The 18,363-nt window shown below is 43.1% G+C and overlaps 1 protein-coding gene and 1 long non-coding RNA gene across 2 annotated transcripts; both read left to right on the plus strand.

Moving 5' to 3' along the window:
* Positions 1–233: 233 nt before the first annotated feature.
* On the plus strand, positions 234–12,434 carry DTD1 (D-aminoacyl-tRNA deacylase 1). Its single transcript, XM_085054554.1, has 6 exons — positions 234–374; positions 2,242–2,332; positions 4,335–4,570; positions 7,798–7,895; positions 10,288–10,464; positions 11,822–12,434. Exons 1-5 carry the CDS (start codon positions 332–334, stop codon positions 10,441–10,443), a joined length of 624 nt encoding a protein of 207 aa, XP_084910680.1. The 5' UTR covers positions 234–331; the 3' UTR covers positions 10,444–10,464; positions 11,822–12,434.
* A 2,177-nt stretch (positions 12,435–14,611) lies between these two features.
* On the plus strand, positions 14,612–17,378 carry LOC146439101 (uncharacterized). Its single transcript, XR_014851223.1, has 3 exons — positions 14,612–14,741; positions 14,915–14,943; positions 17,253–17,378. It is a non-coding gene; the product is annotated as an uncharacterized LOC146439101 (long non-coding RNA).
* The last annotated feature ends 985 nt before the right edge of the window (positions 17,379–18,363 follow it).

Genomic DNA, 18,363 nt, shown 5'->3' on the forward strand with positions numbered 1-18,363 from the left:
TCCCAGCCGCTAATTTTTACAGGCACCCGCTGTGTCCCTATAGCTGTTCCAATAGCGGATGCTGCTCAGCTTACCTACATATTCTCCTTTTCGTAGGCGCCCCCCCAAACTCTCCAGGCAATAAATCCCTTCAGAGGAAGAGAGCCGAACACCTGGGCACACCTGTCCCGTTCCCATAGAATTCCCTGTGCGGCCGTGCCGGGGGCTGCGGCGGCACCTCCGGCCCGCCGGGGGGCGCTGCGCGCGGGCCGCGGGGGAGCGGCCGCCGTTGCCGGGCGCCGCTGCTGTCCCCGCTCGGCGCCGGCCGCGCTGCGCTGCGCTGCGCTGCGCCATGAAGGCGATCGTGCAGCGGGTGGCTCAGGCCAGCGTCACAGGTCAGTGCGCGGGGGCCGGGGGCGGCTGCGTGGGTGCGGGTGGGTGTGGGTGTGTGCGGGCGCTCCCCTCTCCTCGTCCCCCCGCGTGGGTTTGGCGAGAGTCCGCCGGCTTGCGGCTCCGCCGGGCCCCGGCCGCTGTCCCCAGGGGTGCGTGTGAGGGGTGTGCATGGAGGTGTGTGAGCAGCCCTGGCTGGCAGGCACGCTGCCATCGCCTCTTCCTGCAGGGCGCCTTTGTGTTGGCACCACAGTCGCAGTCATCCTGCGTCTCTCCCGTTCGCGGAATCACACAATATTCCAGTAGGAAGGGACTCGCGAGGATCATGGAGTCCAACTTAGCCCAGCACAGAACATCGCCAGGAGTCACACCCTGTGCCTGAGAGCGCTGTCCGAACGCTTCTCGGGCTGTCGCCGGCTCGGTGCTGTGACAGCACCTCGGTGGGGCTAGCCTGGTCGCTGCTGGGCATTGCCGGGCGTGTGGTGGCAGTGCCATCCCGGTATCCTTCTCCTGGGGCTTGAGTGCCTTGGCACTACAGTCCCTGTCACCTCAGTGACATCGCGGGCATGTTGGCAGTGCAGCCTGGCTCACCCTTTTGCACTGCTCGCGTGTGCCGGTGGAGCTATCCCAGCTGTCACCAGGCACTGCTCGCCGGGGTCTAGCCCCGGTGCCAATAGGAATGGTGTGTCCTGATGGAATGTCCCTGCTCGTGGTTTGGACCTTCTGTGCTCAAGGTGCTTAAAATCCCCAAGAAGTTTACCCGTGAGGCAGTGAGTGCCTGCTGTGGGAGTCCTGGGTGTGCAGCAGGGTGGCCTTCTGGTTATCAAACAGCTTCTGCTTGTGGTGCAGCGCTGGCAGAGTGTGTCTGTAAGGGCACAGCTTTTGTGCACAGCTGGGGCTGTGGGCACAGCTGGTCAGACCCTGTCAGCACTGGGGTTCTTACTCACTTATTTGTGCTTTTCTGGGGAGAATTGAAACAGTTGTTTCTGGCTGTTGAAGAGTTTGAGATGTCACTCTCAAACAGTGCTGTACTTAGCTGATTGCTGAGCTGGAGGACTCATTCCCAGATTGACTGGAAGAATTTTCGGGAGGAGTTTTTTCCCCTGGTTTGCTTCTGCCCATTGGGAATAGTCCTGATCTGGCCACTAGTGCACAGACACAAGCTTTCAGCTTTCACTGGAGGCCTGATCTCCTTTTTCATTTTATGTTTGGAACTTTTTTTCCCAGTCACGAGCCTGGGTGGAGTTTTAACTGCTGGGTAACTTATCTCAGTTTAAGACTCACTACAGTCTTCTCAGGGTCAACCACGTTAAGATAATTTCATTAAATTAAGATAATTTACAACATTTTTTAGAAAAACACAACAGATCTGTGATAGTTCATGTTTTATTGTAAATGTCATTAAAAGGGGTTGTTTTCCCAGTTAGGAGGGTGAATTTGCAAGTTGTTAAAAGTAATGTTTCAAAGAATTCCGTGAGAACTCTATCAGGGAGTAATCACCTTTTCACAACAAATGTAACATACGAAGGGAATGGTGGAGTAGAGAAATTGAGTGACATCAACCAGATGGATAATTTTTACGAGGATTGGAGAGGGTTTTACTGCCTCTGTGGTTCGCACAACGGATCCAATTGTAGTAAAAAAAATCTTTATACAGTGTTTTTAAATACTGGAGGACATAACGTGAGCTCATAAAGAAGCTGTGACATTGGAAAGCTTTTGAAAGAATGCTTCTATGTGATCTTTCAAATCTACAAACTAAAGACAGAGAAACAGGGTTTAGAATGCTGTTTTCTTTAGTGTTTGGACAGCTGAAACCGGTACTTACCTGCATTTAGCCTTGTTTTTCTTTTCCCCCTCTCCTCTCCCCAGTGGGTGGTGAACAAATCAGTTCAATAGGACGAGGCCTCTGTGTGCTGCTGGGCATTTCTTTGGAAGATACACAAAGAGAGCTGGAGCACATGTAAGTCACTCACTTCCTTTTGCCTTGTACTCTCTTGTACTCTTTTATTTGTGCATTGCTGGTACTGAACCAGTGACACCTGTACAGTAGCCAAACAAGTGGGCTGTTCCTGTTGGACAGTTCAGGTTTGCTTGTTCTTCTTCAGATTTTACCTTCAATACAGGTTTCTTAGAGTTTTCTTTTAATGTTCCATTGAGAAAAATCTCCATTCCATATGTGTTTTTTATCAAGAGCAGACTCAAAAAGGAGCAGTCAACATGTTGGGTATCTCAGGTCTCCCTTTTCTAAAGATGTGTGTCCTTTTAACTGCATGAATTTGCCCAGAAGAAATCCATCCTTCAAGGATGGGATTTAACAGAAAGCTCAAACCCTCCTTTTAGCTTGCACATGAGTTTTGTTCTTCCAAAAGGCGGAATTTTGGCAGCCTGGAGGACTGTCTCTGGCCATCTGTTCCATGGCCACAGAATAGTGGGATTCAGCCAGCAAGTACAAGCAAGAGAGGGTTCTCCAGGGGCTTCTTCTGTCTCCTTTGGACTGATAATTTTTCTAGGGCTGACCTCAATCCTTACAAAGGCAAAGAAGAAACAGGTAATGGAGCTGACTGTTGCCAAGAAGAAGGGATTTTTATTCTGATGTGCTCCATTGGTTTGCCTTACTGTTTGCCTCCTTCAGTGTGTGACATTTGCTCTGCCATCACTTCCTATCCCTGCCTTGGTGGCTGTAGAAGGTGCTTCTGGATTTGCAGACAGGAGATGTGCAGTGACTGTGCTCTCAACACCAGGGTGTTGGGATGGCTGACACATGGAGGGCAGGAAGCCAGCATCTGGGCAAAAGGAGTGAGAGAAATCAGCTTAACAAGGCTTTTCGGGTCCTATTAAAGGAAACTTTAGTAATCCTGTAAATGAAACAACGAACATCTCTATGATTTGGACAGAGCTGTGATGATGATTTAAGCCTTCTGCTGGGGCCTTCCAGTGGATGCTTTCAACAATCCACTTCGTTCAGGAGTTGATTTTGTTTGCTGTTGACACACACAAATTGGCAAGGATGTTCTTGTGACTGTGATGGCAAAGCCCTGAAGCTAGACCATAGCAAAGTCTCAGCTTTGTTTTACACTGACTGTGTCACCTCTGGTGGAGTATAAAATGCCTGGCTGATGACTGCAGCTGAAATGCTTTGCACTTGATATGGCCCCTTGATGCTGCAGGTGTAGTGAAGCCAGAAGAAGAAACGAAAAACAGAAGAGTGGCTTGCATACAGTCCTGTTATCAATTAGAGTCCTGACATGGACTGGGTTGCAGCTGCCTGCTGCTTTTCAGGATCCACTTGTCAGGTCCTCTTGTTGTCTTGAGCCAGACAGTTCTGTCCCCCACCTCTACAAAACCGTCCCAAAATTCAAACCACTTTCTGCCGCCTGCAGTTCTGCCCTGTTCCTTGTATTCCTTCTTCTCATCCTGATGAAAAAATGTTGTCGTCACCTGGCTTCTGGGACCTGGTTTGGGAATAGTGCTAGGAAGTGACAAAGCAGGAGGAGTATATGTGAATCATGACTGGAAACAAAAAAACCACAGTTTTAAACACAGTTCAGGATGATCTCATTTCCTACTGAGTGTGATTTCCTGGTGTGGTGGGAGGATTAAACTTCCCAAAGCTGTTCACATGTTAAATAATGTTATGACACATAAAATGAGATAGTAAAGAGTGAGCTTTCTTACTTCCTGTGCCATCTTTATGTCACTGTGTACCATGCAGTTATTCTGTCCTGATACCAGACTCTGTAAAATGATGGTGTGGATTAATGATCTGACACTGTTGTGTAGCTGTATAAGGGCTGTCTTGGTAATGGCTCTGCTTAATGTGATGAGATTCCCATGGCTGGGAATGAAGGTGCAAAGGGATATCATGTTATGTGGAGTCAGACTATGCATCTGTTATCTCATTCTGTGTAGTACCTGTTGATCCTACATGGGACAATTTAGGAACTGTGTTTTCCTCCTCCTAGGGTTCGAAAGATCTTGAACTTGCGAGTCTTCGAAGATGAAAGTGGGAAGCACTGGTCCAAAAGCGTGATGGATAAACAGTATGAAGTGTTGTGTGTGAGCCAATTTACTCTCCAGTGCATCCTGAAAGGAAACAAGCCTGACTATCACATGGCAATGCCCACGGAGCAGGCGGAATCTTTTTATAACAACTTCCTAGAGCAGCTAAGAAAAGCCTACAAACCAGAGCTTATTAAAGGTGAGGGCAGAAGGTGGGTCAGGTGCTTGATGTGACCAGTGGACATTTCTTGTGTGTGTTCTTTCCTGTTTGTTGCTTGCTTTATTCTGTGATTTTCTGTAGCTGAGGGGTTGTTATGATATTTTTTCTAGAGCCTGTCAGGGTGATCAATCTTCCCCTACCCCAGCCATTTCCTGACCTTCCTCTGGATGACATGTAGATGTTTTTGTATTCCTTTTGGCTGCACAACATGAGCAGCCCAGAGAGGCTGCAGCCATGAGAACAAGCTCTGGGGTCAGGCTCCCTCAAAGGCTGGATGTTTTGTGCTGTGTAGTTTGATTAACCCAAGATAAGTAATTTTTTCTGAGATATGTGTTTAGTCAGGCTCGAAGGTGTCACCAGTGTATGATGGACAGCACAGTTCCATCTGTCACTTCCACATCCTGTTAAATGGAATTGTGACAGTGGGAGGTGTAATGTGCTGCTTGAGAACAGCTTTTGATTTAGACTCCCTTTCCTCAGTTCTATGTCATGTATGGAAGAGTTTTCTCTTTATCAGAGGATGCCTGGCTTCCCTGTGCATTTGTGCTCTGTCCACACTCAGTCTCTTCTGTTTGATTTTCTGGGTGCTTTCTGTCCATTGTCATATTCAGATTTAACTTTTTGCTACACTTGACAGAAGACAAGTTTCTAGAAAAGGCTATTTTTTAATGGTGGCTGTTAATAGATAATGGTTGGCCTTACTTTCCTTATGAAGAAAAAAATAGCTGAAGTCAGAAAACTGATAGCTGGGGAAAGATTTAGAGGCTAATTTTCATATTGACTCTAGGTTGGGGTAGTTATCCCAATGCTTTCCAAGGAGGCACAGTGAAATGCACACAAAAAATGTCCATTTTTTTCAAGCTTTTCTAGCTTGACATGTTCTTCCCATCAACATTTGTTCCTGATAAGGAATGCATTTCTGATACCCCTTCAATCAGTTTATGTTTTGACAGCAGCTTTTTGAATCCCTCCGCTCAGTGTATTGCAGTTGTATACCTGAAATGAATATTAAGTGCCCATATTTTGGCACTTTTTTTGCCAGTGCTTTCTGCAAAAAGAGCTTTCACTTCAGCATTTTTTTTCCCATCCTAAAAACACAGACTTGGAAACCCAAGGGTGCTATCGTGTCAGATAACACATGCATTTAAAACTGCTGGTAGCACTGGAACTACCTGTCAATTTGTATTTTTGCTTTCTTGTTAAACTGTGCCAATTAAGGTGTGTTGCACCCAAGTCTGTTAAGATTCTCTTGGGTCAGAGTTGGTGCTGTGCCAGTTGCTTTGTCAGTGTTTTTTGCTTGTTTGCTGTCTGGAAACTCTGTATTCATACACATTTCCCCTACGTTTCTAGGCATACACACAACAACTGTAGTTATTGGGAGATTAGAGTTTGATTCTCTGGATTGCTGTAGGTGCCCTTCCCTTTGATCTTACAAATTGCTTAATGTATTTGAGAGGAGTAATTTAATCACTGAAAGTGGAATTTGTGTAGCTGAGGCAAAGATAGATCAATAAATGTCTTGTCATTCTCCTAAGAGCCTTATGTTTTCTGGTTCCTTGTGTAGTATTGTATAGTGTTCCTTTTTCAGTAGAGAGTTTGTCTAATATCCAATTATTAGCTAATATCCAAATATTAGGCCTACCAAGGCTTCTTCTTGTGTGCCAAGGCCTTTGCTCTCTGTCTTGAATGTGGATTTAGTCCTCTGAGGCAGTAAAGATTAAAATGAGTGTGAAATGTCTTACTCCCTTAGTAGTAATATCTAAGTAAATATGTGAGGATTGTTCCACAAGGAGGAGTTTAATTCAGATTAAAGTTCGGTACAAGTTGAAAGCAGAATTGTTCTCCCTGATTAATTCCCTTTGTGAGTGTTGTCACTTCAGAATAAATGCTCTTATCTGGAGCAAGAGTATTCACACGGGGTTAATTAAGAATAACTTTCCAAGCAGACAAGCTTAGAAGTAACTCCTGAATATAAAAAGTGTGAAGTTTCTAGGTCATAAGGCTTGAAATATGTACAAAAATATTCTGGAAGGAAATGATACCTCTTTTTCAAGTCTTTATGCCTCAGATGTGGCTTCTCTGACTCACCTCAGATAGAGATCTTCCTTACATCTGCGGAAGGCATGCTGCTGGATTTTTAGAGACAAAGAATTTGGAGAGATGGGTGTCCAGCAGCATAAACTTGTCACTTTAGTGATACTTCTAGGATCCTGTTTTATTGCAGAAGATGTTGCAAGATGAATTGATCAGTCAAGAAGTCTTAAAGTGGGGAAATATTTACTACATTGAAGAGCAGTAACTGGAAGTTGAAGTGTGAGGAGAATGGGAGGGAGCTGTTACAGAAGGATATTTCCTTGACAGTAATTCTGGTGCCAAAACTAGATAGAAAGTGCTTGTGAAATGGGATGTTTGAATGTTCAGGTGAAGGTGGGGGCTTATTTGACCACCTCATCAGCCTCTGTAAAAAGGGGCTTGTGAAGTTTACTTTATTTTAGGTCCGTACACATGCATGGAAAATGGAAAATGCCATCCTTTTTTGTGACTAAAGTACAGCAGAGGGATGAAACAATATGCAGAGAGCAATTTGAAAAGCTGTGCTCCTACTACCAAAGAAAATATTCTTTGTTTATTAAAGAAAGATGCATTAATTTTGACTGGGTTTTGTGGTCACAGGGTATAGGTTACATCTACAACCTAGGTTACAAGCAGGAGTGTAGAAATGGCTGTAGCAGATTGGGACTGAGCTGCACACCAGTGTCCCCTGCTGTAGGGTATTCAATGTCAAATGCTTCAGACTAGGCTCCAGGTCTTCTTAATCTTTTGCCTATATATAAAGTTTCTTCAAAACATCAACTGGTTTGGACTGGATCCCTAGGCTTACCTGTTGTTACATCCTTTAAAATTTCATCTCCTTCCTGTGAGAACTATCCTACCTATCCTGAACTGTGGACACACCTGATTACCTGTAGACTTGGTTTGTTTTGTGCATATTTCTGTACTTAGCTGTGTATTTGTCCTCTCTTAATGTCAAACTACATAGCTGGCTGAACATACACTGTGTTTTTTCTTAGTAACTCTCTGCATCTCATTAATTTGCTGCCATTCTGTGTATTTTTTATTTCTTTTTGGTAGCACACTTGGTAAAAACTTTTGTATGTATTAACCTTCCAAGGGCCCTCAGCACTTGTTGTCTCTTCCCTTTTCAGATGGCAAATTTGGTGCCTACATGCAGGTACACATCCAGAACGATGGTCCTGTAACAATAGAACTGGAGTCCCCAGCAGCCACTGTTGATCCTAAACAAGTAAGTGACCCGTAAGGTCTGTCTTGGAAATGATGTGTATCCTCTGCAAACTTGTAGCATGCCTGTTGCCATGCAGTATAGCTTCCCTTAGGCACAAGGACCTTGTCCTTCAGTTCCCTGGCCTGTTGATGGTTGCCTGCTGTCCTGGGGTTGTGTGTGTGTAATGCAAAACAGCTTTTTGTGGTTTATTCCTCCTCCTCATTAAAGCTGTTGTTTAATCATGACTCATTAACGATGTTTTTAATGTGTCTGGACCATGTCCCCTGCCTGTCTTTAGTGAAGTTTCTTGCCATTGTAGGAGCTTTTGCATGTGGGTGAGTGGATGGAAGTAGAGAGGTGCTTCTCTGTCAGAAACTAGGGAACAGCACATTTCAGTCTCAAAGTTAAGTCTGGAGTGGAGAGGAGACTTAGCTCTGCTGAGGAACAGCACAAGCTGTGCTGAATACCAAATGCAGTGATGAGGCTTCCTCATCCACTAAACACAACAGTGGCCAACTTTTCCAGGCTGAAAGAAAAAGGGGAAGGATTTTTTGTTACCAGCTATGCTTCAGTAAGGCCACACCAACCTTATTTGTATAATGATTCACTTAACCTTGTTCACATTGTTACTGCAGTTTATAAGAAGGGCATGAGGGAAGAACCAGGAAACTATATGCCAGTTAATCTAACCCCAGTGCCTGGAAAAATTATGGAGAACATACTGGATGCTATTGAAATGCTGATTTGATTTTACTGGTTTGATATTCTTCTACAATAAGGTCACCTGCCAAGTGAATGAAGGGAAGGTCGTGGATTTAGTTTTTCTGGATTCTAGTACAGTTTTTGATACTGTGCCTTGTAGCATCCTTCTCAACAAGCCCTCCAGCTATGAAATGAGCAGATACACAGTGCCCTCTGTTTCTTAAATAGCTTGGGTATCTTGGTTTGATGTCAGTTCCATTTTACCTTCACATTCTGTTCTGTGTTCTTGTGTGATGTTTCAGCCCCGGAAAGAATTACTTCTGTTTCGGCTCTTTCTTTCTGTACCTTCACAGTTTTAGCCCAAAGAGTTCTCAAGCCAAACCATATGTAATTAGCAGTAGCAGCAGCTCTGTTTTTGAAATGGGAACTACTGCCCTGTGTGTAGGTGTAAAGTAACCAAGGAATCACTAAAATGTGCAGGATCTGCAAGGTTTCATTTCTTTCTTGGGGAATATTGACTTGTTTAAGGATTTTGCCTTCACAGTTCAAGGCTGCCTACTTTACCCATCTGACACCTTCTTGGTGGCCACAACATGGGCTGAAGGCAGGGAAGTATGCTGGTTTTTAAACTTTCTCTGGCATTGTGAGGCCCCAAAACTCACTTGACAAGCCTCTTAAAAGGGCTATGGGTTTTTCGTGTTCCCTGTGTTAGACACAAGGGAGAAATACCAACTGGATATTCTCAAGAGGTCAGAACAACAAAAATTTTACTGGTAACCTTCAGAAAATGAGAGAGCTTTGGCAAAAGTTTAGAGCAACATCCAGTCAACATAAAACATTTCACAAAGCATTAACTTAACTCACTCAACTTAGCAGACTCCAAGCCCATCTGATTTTAAGTTACATACAACTCTCAGAAGAGAGAATTAGCAGAAGAAAGAGACAGAAAAGTTACAGAAAAAAATGAGTATAACTCCCACTCCTGGTTCCAGCACTTTTCAGCTGATAGAAATTCCAAGAGGAGGTAGGGTCAAGAAATCCATCATACAAAGTGTGATCCGGAAGAGCCAATTTAAATTGTCATTCTCTTTCCTCTTCCCTGTCCATTGCATCCTGTTTTGCTGTCAAAAATCTGTTGATTTGCTTGTGGAATGGGAACTAAGGCTTAGGGATGGTGTGGTTTTTATGCTCTTGCTTTCTGCATTAGCCAGAAGAGATAGCTGAACCATCCTGCAGTGTTCAATGTGATCTTAGCAGGAAGAGATTAGACAAATAATTGCTGATGAATAGCTCTGTTATGTCATTGGATGTGACAGTGAAATACCTCATTTTGTCTGAGCAATTGTCTGTATTTGTAATTGGTAATCTGAACTTTATGAGTAATTTGCAATGTAATTAGTAAAAGTACATTTGGATTAGTCAATCCAAATGTGGTTTTTATGTTCCTTTTGCTAGAGGGATATAATAAATCACTTCTCTTTTATAATCCAGGGTGATTGTGTTAGCTTATGGTGATAATTCACTGTCTTCTCTAAATTTTTGAAAATCTAAGCCTTTAGCTTTTTTTTGTCTTTTTTGTTTTGCTGATACATGTATTGTTGTGAATCTAAGGTGCAAGTTTTATACAAAAGTTCACATTTACTGTTTCTTAGAAACAGACTTTTGAAATTGTTTTATTCCATGAAGTGTTTTTTCCTTACTTTGTGAATAGCTGACAAAACTTGAAAAACAGCAACAAAGAAAAGAGAAGACCAGAACCAAGGTGCCCTCTGAGTCAAGCAGAGAAAGAAATGCCCCCCGTAACAAGGATGACCCCAGTGCCAGCAGTGGAGCAGAAGGAGATGTGTCCTCAGAAAGAGAGCCTTAGCTCATCCAAGGCAGGCCTCAGGTTTGGCTTCTCCTCTCCTCTGTAATGCTTGGCCCCCTGCCTGTTTTACTGAAGCAACACACACACAGAGTGGTATTAGAAATGTGAAAGGTGAAATGTTATAATCTTGCTGGTGGGTAACCTCTGCTCCCAACTCACTTGCACACCAGAATGTTGGCGTGGGTGAAAACCTCTTTGCAGCTGTGTGCTTGGCTGGAGTTGTGTCTGTGACTCTGACCCAGGAATGACTGCTTCCATGTTGACTCAGGAAATCTGAAAGTCTGAGCAGTGACTTCACTCAGGATCCTGCCTTGTGTTCTTCATTTCCATGGAGACACAGGGTTGTAATTCTATCTGTTTTCACCTAGCAAGGATCTCACACTGGAACAGCCCAAATACCACACAGTCCCCAGCAATGGAGGTGGAAAACAGCTCAGAAGTTGGAGACAGGGGAGAGCTGCAGCTTCCTTTCATGGTTCTTACCTGTCCCTCCTCAATTTGTTCTTTCCCAGGATGAATTAGTAATTGGCTGTTTTATAGACCTTCACCATCTCATAAGGACATTATGCCAGGCAGTGAGAGCCAGACTTGCCTCAGCAGCAGGAGATCTTCTCTCCCTTCAGGCACTCAACCTGCAGGACATGCCTAGACATCAGTGAATGGAATTAGACTGAATATAGACCTGAATCCTTTGTCATGGATTATCTGCCATTGTAGATATATATTTATCATACTCTTCCAGTCAGTTTTAATCCTTCAGGACGCAGCGTTCATTACCTTCCTTCCCCCTACCTGCCCCCCTGTAAAAGCTACACTGCTGATTTTGACTTTTTCCAAATGTGTCCAAGCTCTCAAGAAAGTGTTGTTATCCTCATCTGCACACTGAAGCCCTGAGCTGGCTGTGCAGTTTCATTATTAACAGCTTTGCAGAGTTGAGGTTCAACCTTTCTCTCATTTTCCTGTCCCTAGAGTTTAGTCTGACTGTGATTTATACAGTTCAGCATCGTGCATTGCTCACAAAGTTCCTTATTTTCTTTGCTTTTGTTTTTTAAGTCTGTGACTTTCCTAGGTGGTCAGACACTGAATGATGATTTCTGTTCCATACAAGGTTTGCCCCCACTGTTTCTGAGTTCTGTGTGGAAATAAGGTTTTGAAGGGTGTGCAGACCTTCTAGGGTACTTTGGTCAGTCCAGTCTTTCCAATAACATTTGGATTTCTAAGGAGCTGATCATCTCTAAAATGTGGTATACAGATAACCTAGCATTAATTTTCATGCTGTGACTATAAGTAAAGATACTTTTCTCTATGAGATTTGAAGGAATCTTGCTGTATTTCTCCTCCACCTCTAGTAATGTTCATGTTTGTTTGCCTTCCACAGTTTCTTACACAAAAGCTCCACTGGATTCTTGAAGAAAGACCCGACATTCGCCTCAGCAACACTCTTCAACGACTTTGGAAAAGGATGGAAAATGGGAAAGCAGAACTGAGACATTAGAAACCTATCATTCTGTATTGAAGCAACCAAAGCAATGCTATCAGATTCAGTTGTTAATGTGTAGTATCAGTAGTGAAAAGGACTTGTGACATTTCTGTGTATGCGTTCTCACACGACTGCTGAGTAAAGGGTGACTGTAGGCAGATTGTAGCAGAACATTTCACTCTCAGTACATAAGCCCCATTTGAAAAATAAATCAGGGTTTTTCCTTAAACTTACACTTGAATTCTGAAAATTCTCCGGGCAGGCTTGTGTATTGATTCTCACTCTGTGGTGTCATGTGCTACCTGTTTCCATTGCAGCGTGCAGATCTGTGCATATTTTGGTAAATTGTTAGCTGCTGCCTAACACCAGGTTAGGCAGTCCAGTCTTTCTGCATGGATTAAGTTATTACAAGGAAAGATCAGCCTCTAGTTGTTTATCATGTGGAACACATCTGTCTTGTAAACTTTTTTAAAACCAGAAAAGACTTTATTAAACAAAAGATGCCAGCTGAGTGCCTGTTGGTGTTTGTGTATTGCATTCCCTGGGTGTAACAAAAGGGGGGGACACAGAGCTAAAGTTGTAGGTCAGGAAACACCTGCTTCAACTCATCCACCTCTCCTGTGGAAGGTGGAAGTCAGGCTGCTGACCTGAAATCTTTGCTGTTTCTAAAACATCTAAGTCAATTATTTTGTGGTGGCCATCAAAATGCCGCACAGCTGCTCCACCTACTGCATGCAGGGCTGCTGACATTTCTGTCAGGTCTGTGGGAGGCACAAGAGCATTTAGAAACTGCCAGCAAACAGCAAGAGCTGAGAAGCAGCTGCAAAACTGCCAAGGAAGCTTTGGGGGAAATGAAAGATTGCAGGTTGTTACATTCTGACTTCTTTCAGAGATGGCATTACATTTTCTATTTGCTATTTTCTAAGTTTGCCTTGCCCTTCCTGTCTTCCATAGCTATGTGCTGTGACTGCCATCAGAGCCAGGATGCCACTGCACAGCTCTCTGCCTGATTGTAGGGATAACTCACTAGAGAGAGTTGTTAGTCTAATGTTGCACACTGTGTAACCACTGAGGTGTTTTTTTTTTAACTTCTGAGCTGCTTGTATTGTAAAATATCAGTCAAACCAAGACAAGAGTTTCAGAACCGTACCCTGACATGGCTTTTTGAAAACCATGAGGCTTAAGTAAAGATTTGGCAAGCTACACACATGGTATTTAAACAAGAATGGTGAGTGGGCAGGATAGGTGGAAGTGTTACACTTAGTCTTGCCTTTAAGAATTACATAACTTTCCATCTGACCATTATATGCAATATAATGCATAAAAGGAAAGCTGTGTGTTTGGACAGGTATTTCCTGTTGTCCTGTGCCCAGAGTATTTTTATGCATCATGATTTGTTTAAAAGAACCCACCAACCAGCCAAGCCCACTTTATTTAAAAGTACTGTTTAACAAAAGTTACTGTTCTACTGCGCTGGCAGCAAAACTTGGGCAAGGCCACTTTTCCAAGTGCTGTTACATGGATTTGAAACTGGATATCTATCCCATGGATTTTTCTGCTTGTAGAGAGCTGCAGGCAAAAACCAGGAGACATGAATTCCTGTCTCTGTTCCTCTGCTTGATGTTTCTTAGGAAAAAAAAATTCTTGGCAGAAGACCCTCCCCCAATTAAAACGTGAATTACCAGAAAATACAGTAATTACAACACTAAAAATCTGTCTGGGAGGTGTTTTTCAAACATCTCCATTCAGATACTGAATTTATGGGCTATGTTAGTTTGAAAAGTAGGACTTTAAGAATGGAACACTCAGAATAAGTGATGTTTCTACAAAGCTGTTTGGAAAAATGGACTATTTTATTTTGGGGTGTAAATACAGTGAATCCAAGCCAAAATAACATGACTACTGAGTAAGTGCCAGAAGCTAGTGGGAACAATTCATTAAAAATGTTCTGATTTACAGAGATGTTCACTCATGGAGCACCCTCCCTCTGACTGAGAGAGTTTCTTCCTTTCAGCACCTGCCCAGCAAAGGGCAGCCAGATCTCCCCAAGGAGGTTTTGAGCTGGTGTGAGGTGTCTGCTCGTCCCTGGCTGCCAGTCCATCCTGAGCAGTCCCACTGTTCTCAGAAATGCCTTTTCTCGGTTGATCTTGCATCTGAGTGGTTAGAAATGCTTCTCCATCAGCTCAGCTGTGTGTGACTATGGACTGCAGACAGCAAAGGTTTGGTGAAAATTGAAAAAGATGCTCCTAAACCTTTTGCACACATCTGGTTCTCAGTGGAAGTGAGATGGAAGGAATCAGAGCAGATGCTGTGAAAATACCATTCCTGGTCACCTTTCCATATTCTGGAGTACACATCCATTCTCACAACAACCTCAACTTTATTGTAAGTAATTCTATTCCCAATGCCATAAGAGGAGAGCACCCTGTCTGCTCCCCAGTCCATGGTCTGCTAGGCTAAATCCCAGTCCTTCCCATGTGAACTAGCCTCCTGTTCACTCTGGCATAAGTGGCTCAAAGCTGAGCTCTTTCAAACAGATGATGAGCCAGGTGGAAACTTGAGGAGTTGATCTTGGTGGAGAAGTGATGCCAGGGGCAACAGCTCTGCTTGCACCACATGTGTTATCAATAACCTAATAATCTTCCTTAAAGGCCTGCTTGGGAATGGCAGTTAATGCCAAGTACTTATAAAGGCCAGGCTGGAGAAGGGAATGGTCCAAATATTTTATTTCTTGCTGAATTCTTTCAAAGAGTTCATCTGATTTAATAAATAGTTTAGTACTTGCAGTCAGCAGTATCTGGATATGTTTTTGTTCTTTGTGAGTTTAACATAATACCTACAATATTTTAGAGCTGTTCCTGTATTTCCGTGACAAAAAATTATCGTTGGTTTCAATGAGTATATTGAAACTCTAGTGTGCAGGAGATTGTGACTTTGTGTAAGAGAGTACTTTGCTATTCATGCAAAAGTGTTTTTTCCTCTTGTGTTTAGGTTATCTGATGGATGTTGACAAGTGCAAGGTAAGGCATGATGGTGAATTTTTTTCCTGTTAAGAGCTGGAACTCATATGGGTGGTTGAAAATCCTCTGGCTGTATGGAGCAAATACATGTCTTTACTAATCCTTCTGCACTAACACAACTGTATGCAAAAGATTGGAGTGCTTGGGCTGAACAGTTCATGTGGTAGATGTTATTAACCTGTGAAAGTCTTCCATGGCATCTCTTCTAAAATTTTGAGTGTATTGGTTTTGTAGTAATGAAAATAGCAAATCCTGACTTTGAGGGAAAAGTGTGATGTGGCTGCTGAAGCAGCAATGGATGTTTATTGCTTTGAGACTATTTTCCTTTGTGCCACCTGGTGTCAGCAAAACCTAAGAAATTGAAAACCATTACAATGGCTTAAGTTGCTTTTCACTGAAGTCTTCCTTAAAGAAAAATTATCATTTTGGTGGTAATTGACATCTCTCTTTCTTCGGAACGAGAGTGTATTTGATATAAGTATTTACACTCTCCAGGCTTCAAAAACTGTGCAATATAATAATTTTTTTTGCATATTAACCCAGTGAGCTGCATTCCATTTGTGCAAATCCTTCAGCCCTGCAGAGAAGCTGCGAGGGGAAGGAGCAACCCTTTGTTTCTGCAGCTCACACAGCCCCGTGGTGGCATCAGCATTGTCTGTGCTGCCTTTTGGACTCCTCAGGCTCTGAGCTGTCTTTGGTTTAGAGCATTTCTGTCAAGTTACACAACTGCACTTTTGGCAGCACCAATAGATGTGCTCTGGGTGTCAAGGCAGGAGGTGGATTTTCCTGAGATGAACAGGAAATGCTTACAAATACCATAATCACTCCTTAGGACTGACAAATATCTGCCTGTGGAAACAGGTGAGTGCCTTTTGAATGGAACCAGAGCATGCTCCTACTCACAAATGTGTGTACAAGATCTCCTCTAGGGAAGGAGGTTGCCTTTGCTTGTGCAGTTTGGATTAGGCTGTGAATACTTTCATCCTGGCATGAGTTTGTTTCTTGGAGATGCTCTTGCTCCTCAGAAGCCAGACACTGTTTGTTGTGCAATGGATTTTTGTGTCTTGTGATAGCTCCAAATAAGTTTTCTCTAATTGCTTTTCTTTGTTTGGGGTTAGGACAACACAAGATAAGAATGCAAAGAGCAAATGCAGTGGTTGTCAATCCTAAAATACATTCACATTCTAAAAGCTATCATTTCAGGATAAAGCTTCAAAAGGGCAGTCAGATGGAATATTTCTCTCTATGAAGAGTTGGTTATTGTGTCATGGTCTCAATGCTGAGCTTTGCTGTCCCTGAAGCAGCCACAAACAGCAATCAGCCAGGTAACAATTCCCTGGTGTGCTTTAGGAGGTGGAGCAGTGTGGGCAGCAGCCTTGGGATACCTAGCCAAGGAACTACTGGCCAGTGTGGAAAATTTCCAAGAAGTTGATAAATGTTCTTAAAAAACCTGAACAACCCACCCTGAACCTCCTGGAATAGTTTATGGTATGCTAATGTACAGTGAGGACTTGATGAAATGGGAGGGAGGGTGGAGCAATGGGATGTTTATTATGGGTTAAAAGGAACAACAAGAAAAACTCTAAGTTTTAAGAAATTTATTGAAATATAGCCAGTGGGCTTCATAAGTTGAGGTATCCACTGCACCCAGGAAATTTTGTGCCTGCTGCAAAACTGCCTCTGTGTTTCAGGGGAGAAGGGAGAGGTGAGAAACTCCTACATGTTCAGCTAGTTTAATATGAGTATATTTTTATTGCATCTAACAAAACAATTTATGAATAAATTTCCTTTTCCCCACATGTGTTTTGGGGAAATCCACGTTGTTCTTCTATAAAATGGATTAGAAATATTTCTTATGGTAGTACAAATTGTATTTTTTCATTATGCACCATCGGTGAAAGTATATTGAGCTATCCAGAATGTTCCTGGACATAATTACAGTGAAATATAATGTATTATTGGTTAAAATCCATCATGAAAATTGATCAGAGTATTTAGATTGAGACTTATGTCTCTTTCTTATATAAAGTATTGTTGAGAAGTCCATGGAGTCATATGCAGCCACATGCTGATAAGAAAACCATCTTGAACAGCAGCATAGTGCAGTGTTGCAAGGATAAAAGTGCTGACATTAAAACTGGAACTGATTATGTTCAACACAATTTAGGAAAACGGATTTAAAATTAGCTCAGAAGTTTTGGCTACAACCTCTTAACTTCAGCTTCAAATCTTGTTCGCTGCTGTCTGCTTTGGTGTTCAATCTGTGCTCTGTGTTGATGTGTTTTCACTTGTTTTTTTACCTGTGCCAGCCCCAGGAACCTCTCAGGGTCAATAGGATCTCAGGCTGGGAGAAGCTGTGCTGCTCCTGATGTGGGTACCAATGTTGGTGATCCTCCAATCTGCTCCAGAAAAGGCAGAAAGATTTTGCATATCAATGCCAGATCAGTCAACATTTTTTCCAACTATTTCCTACTTGAAATGGTTGTGTTTGTAAAGATAAACACAGAATACGTTTAATTGCTGTGTGTGCCTCGTGCCTCCAAGGAAGGTGCCAGATGCACTGCCTTGAGCACATTTTGTCTTGCCTTCCAGCATCCCTTGTTGCCCCATGAGAAGCTGATCAGCTCCTTCTCCTCTGCCCCTTGCAATCCCATGGTGAAAAGTGGACCCATTCTCTCGAGGCTCCACCATAAGCTGAATTTCCAGCACAGCTTGCAAAGTGGGCTTTGTGTTGGCTTTGGAAACATTTAGAAGGATGTAAAAATAAAAGATGCTAAGGAAGGAAAAACCTGCCTGCCTATGCAGGCATGGATAATTTTGAGGTCCCAGTGGTGAAATGGGGTGCAAGGGAAAAGGGAAACAGCTGGAAGCTCTGGTTGTATCTGTGAGGTTTTTTCTTTGGAGCAAACCAAGTGGAGTAAAAGATGCCTCATATAAGAGCTGGGTGTTCCTCCACTGATGGCAGTGTGCCCAGCATTACCAAGTGTAAATGCCATAGGAGATTAATTAAATGCACCCTGATGGTGTTGCCATGCTATTGTAAATAAAGTATAAAATACATTGACCTGTAATCTAAAGAGCTCTGAAGTGGAATCTGTAGGCTGATTATCTGCTTGTCTCTAAATGTACATGAGGCAGGAATCTTGGCCATCATTTGTTTGCATCTTTCTGGCCTGTTACATTGGTATAATGCAATACTTTTCAGCCATCTCCAGTCATTACACATCTCTGAAATGTAATGTTTGAGCTCTGAGGTTCATCCACTGTTCCCTCTGTGCTGCTCCTATTAAATCTGTTTTATACCAAACCACAACCTCACTTGGGACCTGCCATGGGATTCTTCCTACAGAGGCCAAAAATCAGGGGGCTGGTGACTCCTCGATACAGGAGGAATAAGGCAGAACACAGATATCCTGACCT

The sequence above is a fragment of the Lichenostomus cassidix genome, chromosome 3, assembly GCF_008360975.1.
Source record: "Lichenostomus cassidix isolate B80296 chromosome 3, HeHo_3.0, whole genome shotgun sequence".
In the NCBI taxonomy this organism is placed as follows: Eukaryota; Metazoa; Chordata; class Aves; order Passeriformes; family Meliphagidae; genus Lichenostomus; species Lichenostomus cassidix.

Coding starts and splice junctions, on each gene's coding strand:
- DTD1 (XM_085054554.1), top strand. CDS start 332: ATGAAGGCGATCGTGCAGCGGGTGGCTCAGGCCAGCGTCACAG. Junction 375..2,241: donor GGCTCAGGCCAGCGTCACAG/GTCAGTGCGCGG, acceptor TCCTCTCCCCAG/TGGGTGGTGAACAAATCAGT. Junction 2,333..4,334: donor CAAAGAGAGCTGGAGCACAT/GTAAGTCACTCA, acceptor TCCTCCTCCTAG/GGTTCGAAAGATCTTGAACT.